The 15435-nt window shown below is 40.3% G+C and overlaps 1 protein-coding gene and 1 long non-coding RNA gene across 3 annotated transcripts; both read left to right on the plus strand.

The window, feature by feature from the left end:
• Positions 1 to 324: 324 nt before the first annotated feature.
• Positions 325 to 8337, plus strand: LOC136351377 (uncharacterized). Of its 2 annotated transcripts, XR_010734445.1 has the most exons (3): positions 325 to 634; positions 2916 to 3027; positions 8041 to 8337. It is a non-coding gene; the product is annotated as an uncharacterized lncRNA (long non-coding RNA). The 2 variants fall into 2 exon arrangements; XR_010734444.1 differs by lacking the exon at positions 8041 to 8337 and having other exon boundaries at positions 2916 to 3156.
• Positions 8338 to 11106: 2769 nt separating this feature from the next.
• On the plus strand, positions 11107 to 14321 carry LOC4346157 (NAC domain-containing protein 18). The gene is made up of 3 exons (XM_015794928.2): positions 11107 to 11493; positions 11575 to 11861; positions 13620 to 14321. Exons 1-3 carry the CDS (start codon positions 11295 to 11297, stop codon positions 13830 to 13832), a joined length of 699 nt encoding a protein of 232 aa, XP_015650414.1. The 5' UTR covers positions 11107 to 11294; the 3' UTR covers positions 13833 to 14321.
• The last annotated feature ends 1114 nt before the right edge of the window (positions 14322 to 15435 follow it).

Consider the following 15435-nt stretch of genomic DNA (forward strand, 5'->3'; position numbering starts at 1 on the left):
TACTTGGATGAAAAAAAAACTTATCAAACTTTGGCATTGCAAAAATTTTGGTATAGTTACCAAAATTTTGGTAACTTGCCAAAATTTTGGCAGGATTTCTTATATAGTTACAAAAATTTGGCAGCAAACTAAATGTAGCCACTTTTTTTAACTTTACCAAAACTTGGTAAGGTTAAAAATGGCATCAAAGTGAACAGGCCCTTAGTTAGGGGGTTTTTGTGTAAAACATCATTTCGTTATGAATGGCCCAAAATCAAATGAGGGGTCATCTTGCAAAATACAAAAGGGAGTATACTACGCCGTTGGATCTAACACGAACGGCTCAGATATTCAGCTTTCCTTCCTCCCGTAATCCCCGCCGTCTCTCTCTCCTCGCTCCGGCGGGTTGGCCGGTCGCCGGTTGCCGGAGCCGCCTGCCCTGCCCTCTCCGGCCGGCGGGAAGCCGCCATTATCGCTGGTGGAACGCGGCGTTGACCGAGGGATGCGGGTGGAGGGCGGCCCGGCCGCAGAACGGGGGATGAATGCGGTAGGGGACGCCGACGGCGGCGGTGGCTAGGGTTGGGGAACTCACTGCTGCTCTCCTTCGATCGCGCCGCCGTTGCCCGTCGTCGAGTTGGGCGACGACCAGGGGCAGGTATACATGCCTCGTTCCCCATCATTTCCTGCCAATTTTGTACCTCTTCTGTTCAGATGTCGCCGTAGTGATCGTAGTGTGGTTGATCAGTTTGATCAATGTTGATTGTATGGAAGAACACCCAGATCCCTTCATAAATTTGGAGCTATAATAATTTGGTGAATTGATTGGTGTGATGATAACTGACTACTAACTCTAAGATGGAGATCACAATGAATTGCTAGTTTGCTACTGCTCATTTTCTGTGCTAGTTCTTGGCTTACTACAAATTAACAATGCAAAAGAAACAGAAGGCGGCAGCAGCAGCAGCAAGTGCTTGTGCAGTACATGTGCTTGCTCAGGTGGCTACAAAGGTCGGACACACTCGTGGATCGCAATAGCTCTCTCTTAAGTCCTAAGGAACTATATATGGTTCTACATGTTCCCAAATCACAGGCATTTTTTCTCTGCAAAGTACAGGTTCAAGCACATGGACCTGATTGCTCATTGCCTCACCCTGCCGACCTCAACCGAATCATTGATGAACCGCCAAGTGTTTCTTTCATGTGGCACTTCAATAAACATGGACCGGGAAAAAGATGTTTTGCAAATTGCAAGTGACTCACTCCACATGCATTTTTGGTCAGCACAAAAGAAAGCAAACACATCTGCTTATGCTGCTGCTGCTGCACTTGTGATTGTTCTTCCTTCTTTAATATTTCAGCTCTCTCACTAAAGAACGAAATGGTCTTGAGGAGGAGCCTCACAACAGCTGAAACAATAGACTGCCTATCACTGTCTGTCCTCTCTGATTTGTGCCTGCAGGGTTTGCTTAACCCGGTTTGGATTATATAAACTCTGTGTGAACAGCATGTCAGTGATCGAATGCCACGCCTATCAGCAGACGACAATGGAGGAAAGGAAAGGGGAGGATCGTTGGTCAATCCATCTCAGGGCTCCTCTGGCTTCCCTCAAGACAAAGGCATCAGGCTAATTTGTCTTCCCCAACCCTTGCCTGGATTCTTGATGGGGTCCTTGGCTTCTTTCAGCTCCCAATAATTTCCTACTAGTAGCAATAGACAAGTGGGTGCCCCTTTGTAGATAGACCATAGACGGCCAAGGGTTACAGAGTTGCTTCATGGACAAGGCCAACACAGATTAGTCAGAGGCATGCACCCCCACTCCAAAGGCATTGACAGTGGGCTGCACTGTGTGGGGGCTATGAAAGCAACCTGAAAAGGGATTTTTCATGGTGTGGTGCAAATGTGATGCATCATGCTTTGAAGAAAAGGATGCTAATTCAAGGCTTTAGCTTTCACTAATGGGGGTTTTCAATTCCTAATGTTCACATTGCTATGGTGGTGTTGTGAGTAAAAACTGTGCTGTGATGCTGAACGGGAGATGGCTTCCTAGGGGGGAAAATTTCTGAATTTCCATATCTTCCTATGATTGATCTTTACCTACCTCCGATGGGTAGATTGCTTTCTTGATTGCTTGCTTGCTTATTCTCTGCAAGATTTGAGGTTTTTCTTTTTGTTGAAGGAAGAAGTGTGACATCACCTCACGCTAGATTTGATTAGACTTGATGAACGACCCCCTCCTAATTCATTAACACATCAGGATCTCTAAATCCATATGTTCTCACTGGTCCAACCTTCAAGGCTTCAAAAAACAAATGAAAAATCTGGTCATGACATCGCGTGTTGTTCAACCGATATCGTTGACGACAAATCGACAAATAACATATTATCAATTGCTAGTATTTTGGTACCTGCGCTTTTTTGTTGTCAACCATGGTCAATTTATGGATTCTGTCAAGTGTCAACAATATTGCCTAGTGCTTGCCCTAAGTGTTGAAGGTGACCTGTTGCTTGGCCAGCCAAACTTCTGCCTAACCCTGTCCCTATTTGTGAACTGAAATCTGATTGTATGCATTCATCTTATAGTGGCTTGTTAGTGTATTTTCCTGTTGTTCTCTGCTACTATCTGATTTCTATGCTTTCAAATTTCAGACCCACCATGTGCAGCTATGTACCTAAAATTGGTCAGTTTTTTGCCTTTGATGAAACGATGGTATGGAGTTGTATTTTCTAGTGACCATGAGAAGATTGTAGTTGACATATTCTGTGTATAAGCATTTTGAGGTAGGTAAGAGGACCACGGTATCTTAAGAATATTTTAAATAGTGTAGCTTATTTAGACAGAGTATGTTTTTAGGTTATGGAAGCTGAAAGAGCATTTTTAATCATTTGACTAATGTTTTCAACTATCTAATGAAATCAAATGTTGACATATTTGGCAGGGACAGGTTAAGGAGTTCATCTCCTGCGTGAAGTAAAGGGCTGCCTTGTCCAAACTTTGTTCCTAATTAGCTAAGCTCTATGTTGACTTGTCCCTGATTGACAACTTGACAGGTACATATCTTTTCCTTTTTAAATAAGGGCGTAATGATATTTCCCCCTCTTTTTCAAAGAAAAATTGCACATAAGCTATGTCCTAAGGTGAACCAATTTGTGCATCCTATGTGTTTTGGTTTAGACTTATATTAGTGGGTCCAAGACAGTAGACGATTAGGTACTGAAGTGCATAGCCTTTACTTCTTCAAGCACACAAACAGAACATTGATATAGATTAACTTTATGATGCTTCAAGCTAAGTAGCTTCTGTTATTGCACAATTGACTGTCACAACGCTGAGGGCTTTTAAGGAAAGATGGTTCCACCGGATCTGATTGTTTGGTTAGTAAGCTTGAAATCCTTTACTTAAAACCCTGTTAACTGAAGAAAACCAAGTCGTCCAAGTCTATTTTGTAAGGAATGTGAGTCATCACTGGCAGACAATTCCAATCAGAGCTTTACAACTGTCTTAGACTTGGCCTGACCTACGATAAACTATTTCTAATACTAAAAACAAGATTACTAAGTCTCCCTGGATCACACTACTCACTAGGTCATGGAATATGCTTGCATTGAAAAAAAAAAGCATCTTTGTGGCTGCATGCTTGTTGGATATTACCTCCATGTTATAATATATGACGCTGTTAACTTTTTGACCAACGTTTGGCCATTCATCTTATTCAAAATTTTTGTGTAAATATAAAAATATTTATGTCATACTTAAAGAACATTTGATGATAAATCAAGCCACAATAAAATAAATGATAATTATATAAATTTTTTTGAATAAGACGAATGATCAAACTTATCTCAAAAAGTCAACGGCATCATATATTAAAAAACGGAGGGAGTATATATTAGCAAAAGGATTAAGAAGTGCAACAAGATGAGAAGAGTTAATAGAAAGTCTTGACCCCGAGGCAGGGCAAAGAATGTGACACTACTTGCAAACAGAGAAGAGATGCCATGAAAAGCCAAACACAAAAGATAACTGACCTTTCTCTAGTTGTCACCACAGTATATGCTACTCCCGATTAGAAGCAATTCCTTTGACCAATCCGGCTACGTGAACGCGCTAATTGGCCTGCACTGCCTTGGCTATATTGGATTGCCAAACCTTTATGCAAAAGTGAAAAAAGACCAAATCAAAAGGGGAGAGAAAAATGCCATTGCCACCATGTATGAACATAGGATGAACAAAGGGTAGCCGCAATTTCAGTTATAGTTGAGAATGAACAGAGTTTGTACTTTCTACTCATGGAATCGTATGAGCACCGAGTACGTACCTCATGGTACTTTTCTTGCTTCAGTTGCATTGCCTCAAGAGGCACATAACTAGCTTCTGTTAGATTTTTCCTTCGATTAAAAACCAGCTTCTTCTAGACTACTCTAGATTCTAGAACCTAAGACATACAGGAGACTTTTGGATTATAACCATTTCTTTTGAATCTTTTTTTTAATACGCAAAAAACTCGCATATCTTTTATATTAAGGAAGGAGTTTGTATACACCGCGCTAACTATAAAAGAGAAAACAACAGAAAAAGGGGAAAACTCAGAAGGCTACAGTAGGTCTATCTCCTGCAGCCGATTTTCCCGACTAAAGAGGGGCGACGTGCTTGCGTTAGATGGGTGTTCTGGCCATGCGCCCGAGCGCAGGTTCTTTTGCCACGTCTCGAGCCACCTCGGCCTAGGTTCTAGATTGGTTGTTTAAAACGACCCTGTTTCGCTCCTTCCGAATGATTTATTCTAATATAAATCGGTGAAATTCTAACGCTTTAACCCATCCTAATAGTTTCAAAAATATTGTGTGCTATTACAAGAATGGGTATTTTTTAAGGACCAAATCAAACTTTTAAATATATCCCAATACCCAGGGTAAAATCAAGGGTTCTTCTATTGCAGACTACAGCAAGAATATGGGATATCATAAAATTGGCATGGATATTACATCGTGGATTAATTTAACTGAAACAAGTTAATTGCTATATGCGTGCGGTAATTTACATAAACATCAGGTAATGCATAGCAGTGGTGTCTATGTAAGTCTAGGATAAGAGAGGTTACCGCTGCAATATACCTTGCTTGCCCGGGAGTTCAAGTTGCTTCTTGTCAACTTGAAAAAACTGACGTGATGATGGCATGTGATCCGAACGCCATTGCCTCTGGTTCAGAGCTGTCAGCAGCAGAAGAAAAGTTGTCAACAAAAGGCAATTGCCCTTTGCTGGATGTGAAACTTCGCATCTTCACTTTGCATGCTAGCTACTAGTGTTACTTTGCATGTATCCCTTTGATAAAAAAAAAAAAGCTTGTATGTTTGCCTCCACTACCATATATGCTGCTAAGAAAATATGTCTACATGAATTGATCATGTAAACATCATACAATTATTTGGACAAAGAAAGAAATTCATGCATTCCATGTAATACTCCTAGCTAGGTTTGATTTCAGTCCATGTCTAGGTTAGTAGACAAATATTTGCTAGTGATGCATCTGCGATATGGTTAGGGTGAGGACGGTCTTCGCTCCCGTCAACACAGTTTGCATCTACATAGTCTATAGGTGCTTCTTTCATAATAAGAGTAATATACGACTCTCATTGTCTGCTTGTTGGTTTATCGGCTAGAGTCAAAATTTGAATTTTAAAATATAGAATTTTAAAATTTAGAGTTATTTCTTTTTGGGGGGAGGGGGAGGGGGTGGGTCATTGCAGTCTACTGTAGTTTTTGGTTGTTTCGTTTTTTTACTCAATATGTGTGCTCGGTAGAAAACCCATGTTGAAGGCTGTGAAATCTCGCAGAAATTCTAATGTATGGAGTGAACCGTGGATGCGTTTATGAGTATGCATAGGTGTGCATGTTTGTATACGTGGCGTGAGCTGTTCTTGCGTGTGGTATATGTCCTTACTGTGCACTATTCAGAAACAGGAGATAAATGTTTATGGTGGTCCTCAATTCACTATCTAAATTTTAATATTTGACCCTTAGATCTCCCATAATAATTGATAGAAAACTGTACTCCCAGCTGTACTTTTGTACACACACTAGATTAGAGGATTAAGCTCTAAGTAATATGTCCAAGTCTTTTTCATCGTACTATTGTAAAGGGCCAACAAGGGAGCGTGTATTGCGGGAAAGTAAAGGAAAAACAGATTTTTTTTAAAAAAAAAGTAGAGGATTCACACATCCAATGGTCATGCCTTTCCAATCCCCCTCAAATTGGAAAAAGTTCTAACCATACAAAATACTGTTCAGTTTTATGACAACACGCTTGATTTTTTTTTCTTCTTTTTATATATATTGCACTTGATCAGTCTCATCGTCCTGCCTTGATCATTTGATGTAATCACTTCGAGCAGCAGATTGACTGTGCTCACATGTTGGCACTGTCTGTTTGCTCCCACATTGGAAAGCTAAGGCTCTCAATCATTTGGTTGCACGGTTTATATTGTCATATTCTGGGGCCCTCATTTTGCTGTCTTACATAATCACTTGAATTAGTGTTTTTAGGTGAAACACCATTGCCTGTCTCATCAAAGATAACAAAATGGCTAAATGGTACATTAATACACCTTTTAGGCTAAATATATGATAATATATTCTTCTTAAAATCATCCCTGGCATACATGCGACATCAACGGCTTTTTCTCTCTCTCCTCCACATTAGGATTTGCTGATATAGGATTATGACATCTGAGTTGGCCTAATTCTACATGTCCTAAGGAATGGAAATGGACATCCAGCTGGGTTTATTGTACTAGCCATTAAGAACATTTTTTTTAGGCTAATTATTCCTTAGTTTGAGGGAGGGGCAACCCAATGAGCCGGGATAAAGGGATAAGCAACCAATGATTGGTCCCTTTTGGTCCAATCAGAAACCCAATAAAATCTCTACTCATCCTTTGGGAGAAAGTGGTGAAAGAAAATAAAACTAAAATAAAAGAAGAGGCAATTGAAGGTGAGGGTCCCAGCAGGGGGCACTAGCTAGCAAGTAGTAGGAAGCATGCAGTTTGTTTAGCGTCACTGTCTGCCATTGCTACAGACATTTCGCATTCACTGGCGTCGTGTGGCCGGCGAGCCATCGAGTGCAAGGAAACGTATACACTGACCTCTGATTGGATTCGTCGTCGTCTAAGGCGTTGAGGTGGATCTTGTGTAAGCATGCCATCATCTATGTTTTTCCCCTTCATTCCTTTCTCATCTTCTCTTAATTTCTTCATACATCATCTACTCTTACTTTCTTCGTACTAGTAACATGCCCGAGCATTGTAACGGGCTGGATGTGGCGTAGGCAAGAGCCCTAGGCTTGCCTCCGCATAAATATGTCTGGATCCTTTTAAACCAGTGTATTTTTTGACAAAGCCAATATCCTATTAGTTAAGCTTTACTCGAGCTCTAGGATTAGAAAATTTCTGGCTCCGCCGACCCATACAACAGGATGGATGGGCTGGGAGTATGGATCGAGCATAAAACACTGAATTTAACCAGTTTTTTGGGTTAATTAACCAACCATTTAGGTTTTCGCACTTGCGTGATTTGGGAAGGAGTGAGCGGGCGACTCCAATTTTAAGTGATAGAGAATGGACTAGTAGGACCAATTGCTAATTAACTCAGGATGGTATTATGTGATGCTGCAGGGATTTTTATGGCCTTAAGTAGACAGCACATATCATTCTGTTCCTTTGAAAGTGAAAGCTATAGTTTTAATTTTGGGATTTAATTTTAAGAATAATTTTAGGTGGTATTTTTTCTACTCATCGTCCCAAAGCAGACATACTAATACCATGCATACTGAGTTTAATATTGTTAACATTACATTCAAATAACTAAAAGCACTTTTGGTAGGCATCTTTTGTACGGCACCAGTACCCTCTAGCTTGAGATAGTGTCATCCTTATATAGAGCTAGCCAGTGCCATCCTTAATTTATATAGAATTGCTTCATATTATGCATAGATAAAATTTACAATTGTGGCTCTGTCAACAAAGATAATCCGTTGACATTGGGCAAAGATTTTGTGGTTGTTTTCGCAGCAAGTTGGTTGAAAAATGTTACGGAAGCCATGCAAAGAAAAGGAACTATACTTCAAGGAAGGCAAACAGAAGAAGTTACTGTTTGGAACAAAAGATTCAACCTTGACCTCAGCAATATACTACACCACTTTTTACTGAGAAAAAAAAAGGATGTTGTCACAAATTTCTTGTGAACAACTCACAGAAAGTCACTGCGTAATAATTAATTTCACTTTTACTTAAAAGAAAGAGGCTGACACAAAGTTCTTGTGACAAATCCTGATATGTCAATGTTGAGAGGGTGCTCATGAATTTCCTTATCATGAGATAGCCTAAATATTTTTTTACAAAAAGAAATATGTAAGCTCTGCCTCGTTTCATCCAAAAAGAGATAGTACACTAATAATGCGGAGGGGACAATAGAATCAAAGCAGATTAAGGACCTAGAAATTGTTTCATCAAAGGGCTAAATGACAGAATTCATATAGTAAAGAGACCAATTCTTCGTACGTGTAGAATCGATTGGGATAACTAACTGGCCAAAGCAACGTACTGAGTAGATGTCGTCATGGACGGCAGGTTAAACAATTTAATCTAAAACAACTGCAATTAAGCATGCAGTACTGTCACTATTGTCTATTGATGTACCGTGTTGGAGCTAGTTACTTCAGACTTGCAAATATTAGTTTTGTCACCCTAATGGCGACATGCAGACCAATGCAACCATTTTACGTGGCCTGTTTGCTTGCTTCAATCTGACATTCTGACCTATGCTTGTTGCTTTGATGTCACTAGTAGCTAACTAAGTAGTATATTCTTTGCTGCTAGTGTAGCTTTTTGAACTTATATATTATTTACCAGGAAGTAATCAAGATGTATTCATTAGCTGGTCAGTCACTAGTTAATTACTTTGTGCATGCTTTTGTATTGGTATTGTGGAAGAAAAGATTAGCTAAGAGAAGGGAGAAGAGTAAAACCCACGTTATATTATCAACTTACATTATTCTAAAATTTTAACTAGTCCTCTTCAACCATGGGTATAACAAATCAGAGGAAGATAGGAGATTGTACAAGGACAGCTCCACACTAATGTTTGAGTTTGACAGCAATATAATGCTATGCACATGTTCTTAATTATTTGAAAACTTGTTAGGAAAAACTAGCAATCAACCTGCCAAACCTAAGCTAAGCTAGCTAGCCATGCACTGCAAGCTATTGCAAAGCTTTTATCCCAACTCTTAAGTGTGGCACATATATAGTTTTAGGTTTATATTTATGAAAACCTAGGTTAACACAAAATATGTGCATGCAAATGTGGGCCCAACAAGCACCTTGGAGTGGGCCCCACATCCAATGTTTTAGTGGAAAGGTGTTGCTCAAAAGAGGGGAGGAAAGAAAGGGTTAAGGTAGAGAGGTTGCCCTAAGCTAGCAAAGCTATAGCTAGCGCAAAAGAGGAGCAAGAAAAGGAGCAGAGGAATATATAAAAAAAATGCATCATTGCAGTTGCAGTGCAGCTAGCCACACGATCGAATGATCGATCGAAGAATACGATGCCCCTCCAAATCTGATCCTGCATGCAGCTAGCTTAGCTTAATCAGTTACTTTTTTTTTGTGTTTTGGCAATGAGCATAATTAGTTACTTGCACGATTTGATCGGCGACAGAGTTAATGGCTGGTGCTGATTGATCGATTTGATTAATTGATTGTACTCAGGAGATGCTGCGTGCGTGCCTGCATGAGTCCATGGATTAAGAAAGGAATTATCTGTCAGATCGGTTTAATTAGTCTGTTTCTTAGATTAGCTAGCTTGCAACCGGCGATTCTGCCAGACAGATTGGCGAACCGGAATATAATTATACTACCAGTTAAGCACGATATTGGATTCGACTTGATCAGGAACAAGGTTGTACGTGGGTTGCCTTTTATTTTTTCACAGTAGATTGCTATGGCCTAGTGGTTTGGTTAGATATTGGGGTTTTTAATGTGTTTTTCTTTAAAAAAACGCAAATTAACACTAGCGTACGATCATTTTAGCAAAGTTGTAAGGGGATAAAATAAAGTCACCCTATAAAACTTTTATAGCGGAGCCGGTTAACGCCCGACTGTTTTAAACAGTTGATCGGACTCGCCAACGTATAACAAGAGGTAGAAATTCAGAGTCGTTGATATCACTGTATTAGACGATGTTGATGGTATGTCATAGTGGCTTTTGTCTAGGATATGAAAAAAATCCTAAATCCACCACTGCTTCATTAATTGTTTGTGTAGAACGCTAGTTTAATTATTCTTTATATTATGTACAAAGCTAGTAGTTTAATTGTTGTAGCGCGCATAAATTGCAGGTAGTTTCACAAGGAAATGCACCACCATTCCTCTTGGGATTAAAATTACACCATTATCTCCTCCTTAATATAACACCAGCTTAGCCTGGCTTTGGTTAAAAAAAATTACACAATTATTTATATATATCACGCACGTTGTAAATTCAATCCGAGTCGAATGCAATGAAACCGAGTGCGTACGTGCTCCAGTCAACGGTGGTGTGTATCACATCTACCGCAGGAAAAGGGCGCCAAAAGGCAGAGTAATTTTCACACACATTCCTCCACCGCGCCGTCAAAAATCCCAAAATTTCCACGTAAAAACACAAAAAAAAAAAAAGTACACCAAAGAGCAACCAAACTAATTACCCTACTAATCAATTTCCCGTGAGAAAAAAAAATCAAGAAATCCAGTGCAGAAAACCTAAAACACCAAAAAAAAAGAAAAAAAGAAGAAGCAGTGCTTGCCAATTCGGAGAAGGCATCGAGCTGAAGCCACAGGGCGATCGATGGAGGTGAGGTGAGGAGGAAGAAGAAGACGAGATGGAGTTGGAGTGCACTTCACGCCACATGAGGGAGATGCTATAAAATCCCTTCTCCCTTTTCAATTTCACGCCAACACCCAACCCCCTCTCTCTCTCTATCTCTCTCCTCTCTCTCTCTCTAGCTCTAGCTCTAGCTCGTCGCCGCCATGAACGTTCCAAGCAAATGCATGGCTCCTGCAAAGTAAAAAAAGAAGAAGAAGCAGCAGCTGCAGCTTCTCTTCAGTATCGATCTTTAACTGTATCGAGCTAGCTTAGCTTAGCTTAGCTCTCTGCCATTAACTTGTGCTTCACTGAGCTTGAGCTAGCTAGCTTCTTGGCTGTGTGACTGAGTAGCTCTAGCTCCTCGTCGTCGTCGTCGTCGTCGTCGTCGTCGGCGTCGGTGGTGGTGTGAATTGATAGAATTGATACGATGGAGAGGGCGGCTGCGGCGGCGCCGGTGGTGGTGAGGCATGGAGGAGTGGTGTTGCCGCCGGGGTTCAGGTTCCACCCGACGGACGAGGAGCTCGTGGTGCAGTACCTCCGCCGCAAGGCGTTCGGCCTGCCGCTCCCCGCCGCCGTCATCCCCGACCTCCACAACCTCTTCAAGCTCGATCCCTGGGACATTCCTGGTACGAATTCTTGACGACGACGACGATGTCGAGATGGCACCATGAATGCTTGTTGATTGATTCGGTGTATGTGTGATCCAGGTGCGAGCAGCGACGGGGACAAGTACTTCTTCGCCGTGCGGCCACCTGCGGCGAGGGGGAGGAGGCAGCATGTGACGGCGAGCGGTGGGTGCTGGAAGCCGGCGGGCGGGCGGGACAAGCCGGTGGTGGTGGCCCGGTGCGGCGGGAGCCACCTCGTCGGCGTCAAGAAGGGCATGGTGTTCGTCCCACGGCAAGGGAGGAAGGCACCGGCGGCGGCGGCGGCGGCCGCCGGCGGTGGCTGCTGGGTCATGCACGAGTACAGCCTCGCCCTGCCGATGCACAAGAAGGTGAGAAACCACTACTAATCAATCATATGAGCATATGATTTCCTCCTTAATGATTGATTAATCACTCTCTTGATGACTAGTTGACTGCCAATTTGCCCATTTCTTCATGCAAGAACTGATTGTGTTTGTTGATTGATTTGTTTTCTTTCTTGATAAATCTTCTTGTGTTTCTGCATGCATGCAACTCAAGTGAGCAAGCTTGATAAATCTTCTTGAGCATTAATTTGGGATCCAATATTAAGCTCAAGCTAGCTTAGCTTAGCTTCTCAAAGTGCTACTACTAGCTAACTTGATCATATGTTTGCTTATCACTATTTTTATTAGTTATTTTTAAAATTACTAGCTATATGGCTTTCAAGATCATGTCACATGCTCTCCATTAGCTTAAAGCTGTATATTTGTCTTAAATTACTAATTAGATAATTCTGATAGCCACAGCATAGGTACAAATCAGTTAACCAGTCAAGTACTATGCTAGAATTTGCCAATAAATAAAACAAAAAAAACCCAGTTCAACACAAACTTCTCAGCCATAACTAATTAACCGAGGAGCATCATACAAATTAACACATACAGGCAGGGTACAGTCTGCACATCAAACTGTCACAACATGCTCATTAATAGTCATGATCAACAACAACAATAACTCGCAGTTTTAAATTGCTTCTGATGGTGGTTGCAATTCATCCTGACATGGAGAGGTGGCTGTACTAGATGCTCTCTGCTCATCAGATCGAATCGTCTCATCAAGTTGTGCAGCTCCACTACTACCAGTATCTGCTAGTACTAGTACTACTAGCCACTCTCTTGCATATATGCAAGAACCAACCAAACCAACCCAGCAGCATCCAATTAAGCTGACAAACAAGTAGTACCTCAGGCTATTAATCATGTTTGTTGGGATTACATTAACTAATGCTTAATTAGCCAGAACAACAGTGTTCCATGCCTGCTCCTGTGTCTGAACAAGCTGGGGCCTGTATATATTTCAATGCTGTCCAGTAGATCGACCAGTGCTGTTGTGGCCAGTTCTGTGGCCACTGTTGAAGATATGTGCAGTAGATGTTCATGCTCGTTTTGATTGAGAGAATCTTGAAATTAAAACACCTTGCTGGCAATTAGTTTGATTGACAAGCTGTACTTGAATGCTACATCTCGTATATCTACTTTTTTTTTTGAAGAAAGATGCTTGAATGCCCTAGAATTCATGTAGTTATATTTTCTGAAGTTTGATCGTAAATACATATATAAAACCATCTGAACTTGTTACATGAAAATTATCATTGCAATTGTCATTTAAAAAACTTTCATGATATTAATTTTGCTAGTATATTTTAGTGTAAAATTAATTAAATTAGCCTGGATTAGTACATAGTGTAGTAGGAGTAGCTAGTACCATTCCTTGCAATATCACTACTAATGCTAACACTGTGTTTCACTGCTGTTGCTAGAACAGACTGAACAGTAGGATTTGCACTTGAATTTCAGCATATATTAAAAATAAAGTACAGAGGATAGAATTCCAGAAGAAAGACCATAAATTTTGAACAGTTTTTAGGTTGCTTAAGCTTGTGTGTCCTTTGTAAACAATGTGAAAACTACAAAAGAGTATTTCAAGAAAAAAAAGGGAAAAATTAAAAAAAATGAGTACATGGACAGAAACAACTGAAGTTTTCAAACACAGCTAAAGCTGGAATGTTCTTAGATCGATGAAGCTGACATATTTTTTTTTCTGATTTGTGTGAACGATCTCTGCAGGGTTGCTTGGCTGAGGCTGAAGAATGGGTAGTGTGCCGGATATTTCAGAGGAGCAGCAGCGGCAGCCGGTCGCCGAGGAGGCCTGACAACGACGTGAGGCGAACGATGCCGGCCGTCGCCGAGCTCGGCCGGTCGCCGTCGCCATCGTCGTCGTCGTCGCAATCCAGCTGCGTCACAAGCAGCTCCGACCAGGAAGAGGTCAGCAGCGGCTAGCTAGCTGAAGAAGAATGCAGGCAGCAGCAGCAAGCAGCTAAGCTGCCTCTCAAAGAGAGGCTTGAGTGTTAGCCTAGCTAAGCATATATATTTATAGCCGGCCAAACCCTCTGAAAGTGATCTGCATCAATGCATGCCCCCCTTTAATTTCTTCTTCCTCCTTAATTATTTTTTCCCAACCATGTAATGTAATGTAATTTAATGTAATGCAGTGTAATGTAACGGGAAGGAAGCACTGAATTAATCAAATTAAATTAACAAATGAAGAGTGCTCAAAAGTCCAAGGAAGCTTCTAAGGTTCAGGAGCCAGATATTATCTACTTAATTAATTAATTATGGGCACATATCTGTAGTTGCTAGCTAGCTGCATATGCATCTCGTCGTTGTCGATCCATTTGTAACTTGCAAGTTGTGTTGGTGTAATATTGTAATATTTTTCTCCGATGGTTGAGAAATTAATCTGAAATCCATTATAGCAATTAATTGCAACTGTTGCATGTCTCATTCTTTTTTTCTTTGCTTTGTTTTCAGACTCATGTACTCTACATGAGTTGCATGTCTCATTCCTTAACTACCCTGTACTCTACATGAGTTGCTTATGCCTCACCAACTCATGTTCACATACATAGAGATGATTTTTTTTTCTGAGAGATATATCATTCTGTATCACATAAATAACTTATCTTAGAATAAAATGATAAGTGTGCTTAAGAGTTGATAAGGCATACTACATAACTTCATTTCCCCACAAAAGAAGGCATACAATCAACAGCATTTAGCACAATAAGAAGCTAGCTAAAACTCTTGACAAATAAAAGGCTGCTATCATGCGTGCACATAGACATGCATGCACATATATGTTAATTATTATTAGGTTAAGGATCAACATAACTAAATTATATGAGTAGCTAGTGCTTGTCTGCTCTGCCAAGAGAGAAAGCTGCACAACACCTAATGCCACCTGTAGGTGCTAATGCTTTAACAGTGCTGTTCTTTTAATAGTGTAGATCCTCATTTTATTTTCCTTCTTTAAGAGAGGGATCCTTGTTTGCTTTGTGATCCATATAAACGTAAGCAACTCCATTAATCTCCATTCCAGCTGGATTAATTATTAATGCACTATAATTAATTCAGTACTGTCCGACAAAGCATACAATTCTTGTACTAGTTCTGCAAGAAAAATTAAAAAAGCAATACTTCCTCTGTGCTAAAATAAATATAGTTTTACACTGTTCATGTCTAACGTTTGACTGTTCATCTTATATAACATTTTTTTATAGTATTTTTGTTGTTATTAGATGATAAAACTAGTACTTCATATGTGACTATTTTTTTAATAAATTTTTCAAATAAGATAAATGGTCAAACGTTGAACATGGATACTCACGACTGCACTTATTTTAGGGCGGAGATAGTATTTAATTAAACACACATAACCATATGAGCTAAGAGCATGTTTAATTAGAACATAGAAATTCTGAAAGAATTCCACAATAATATAATCAGTTCATTTCCTACCAGCATGAAAAAGAACAGATGCTCCAAACAGAACCTAATTAAGATTGTCATGCATGCAAAGAGAGTTTAGCTAGACTTGAAGGAA

This window comes from Oryza sativa, chromosome 8 (genome assembly GCF_034140825.1).
Source record: "Oryza sativa Japonica Group chromosome 8, ASM3414082v1".
In the NCBI taxonomy this organism is placed as follows: Eukaryota; Viridiplantae; Streptophyta; class Magnoliopsida; order Poales; family Poaceae; genus Oryza; species Oryza sativa.

Bases quoted from the DNA above. Each gene is read 5' to 3' on its own strand.
- LOC4346157 (XM_015794928.2), top strand. From the start codon at position 11,295: ATGGAGAGGGCGGCTGCGGCGGCGCCGGTGGTGGTGAGGCATGGAGGA. The intron at 11,494-11,574 runs GTACGAATTCTT...TGTGTGATCCAG, and splicing joins CGATCCCTGGGACATTCCTG to GTGCGAGCAGCGACGGGGAC. The intron at 11,862-13,619 runs GTGAGAAACCAC...CGATCTCTGCAG, and splicing joins CCCTGCCGATGCACAAGAAG to GGTTGCTTGGCTGAGGCTGA.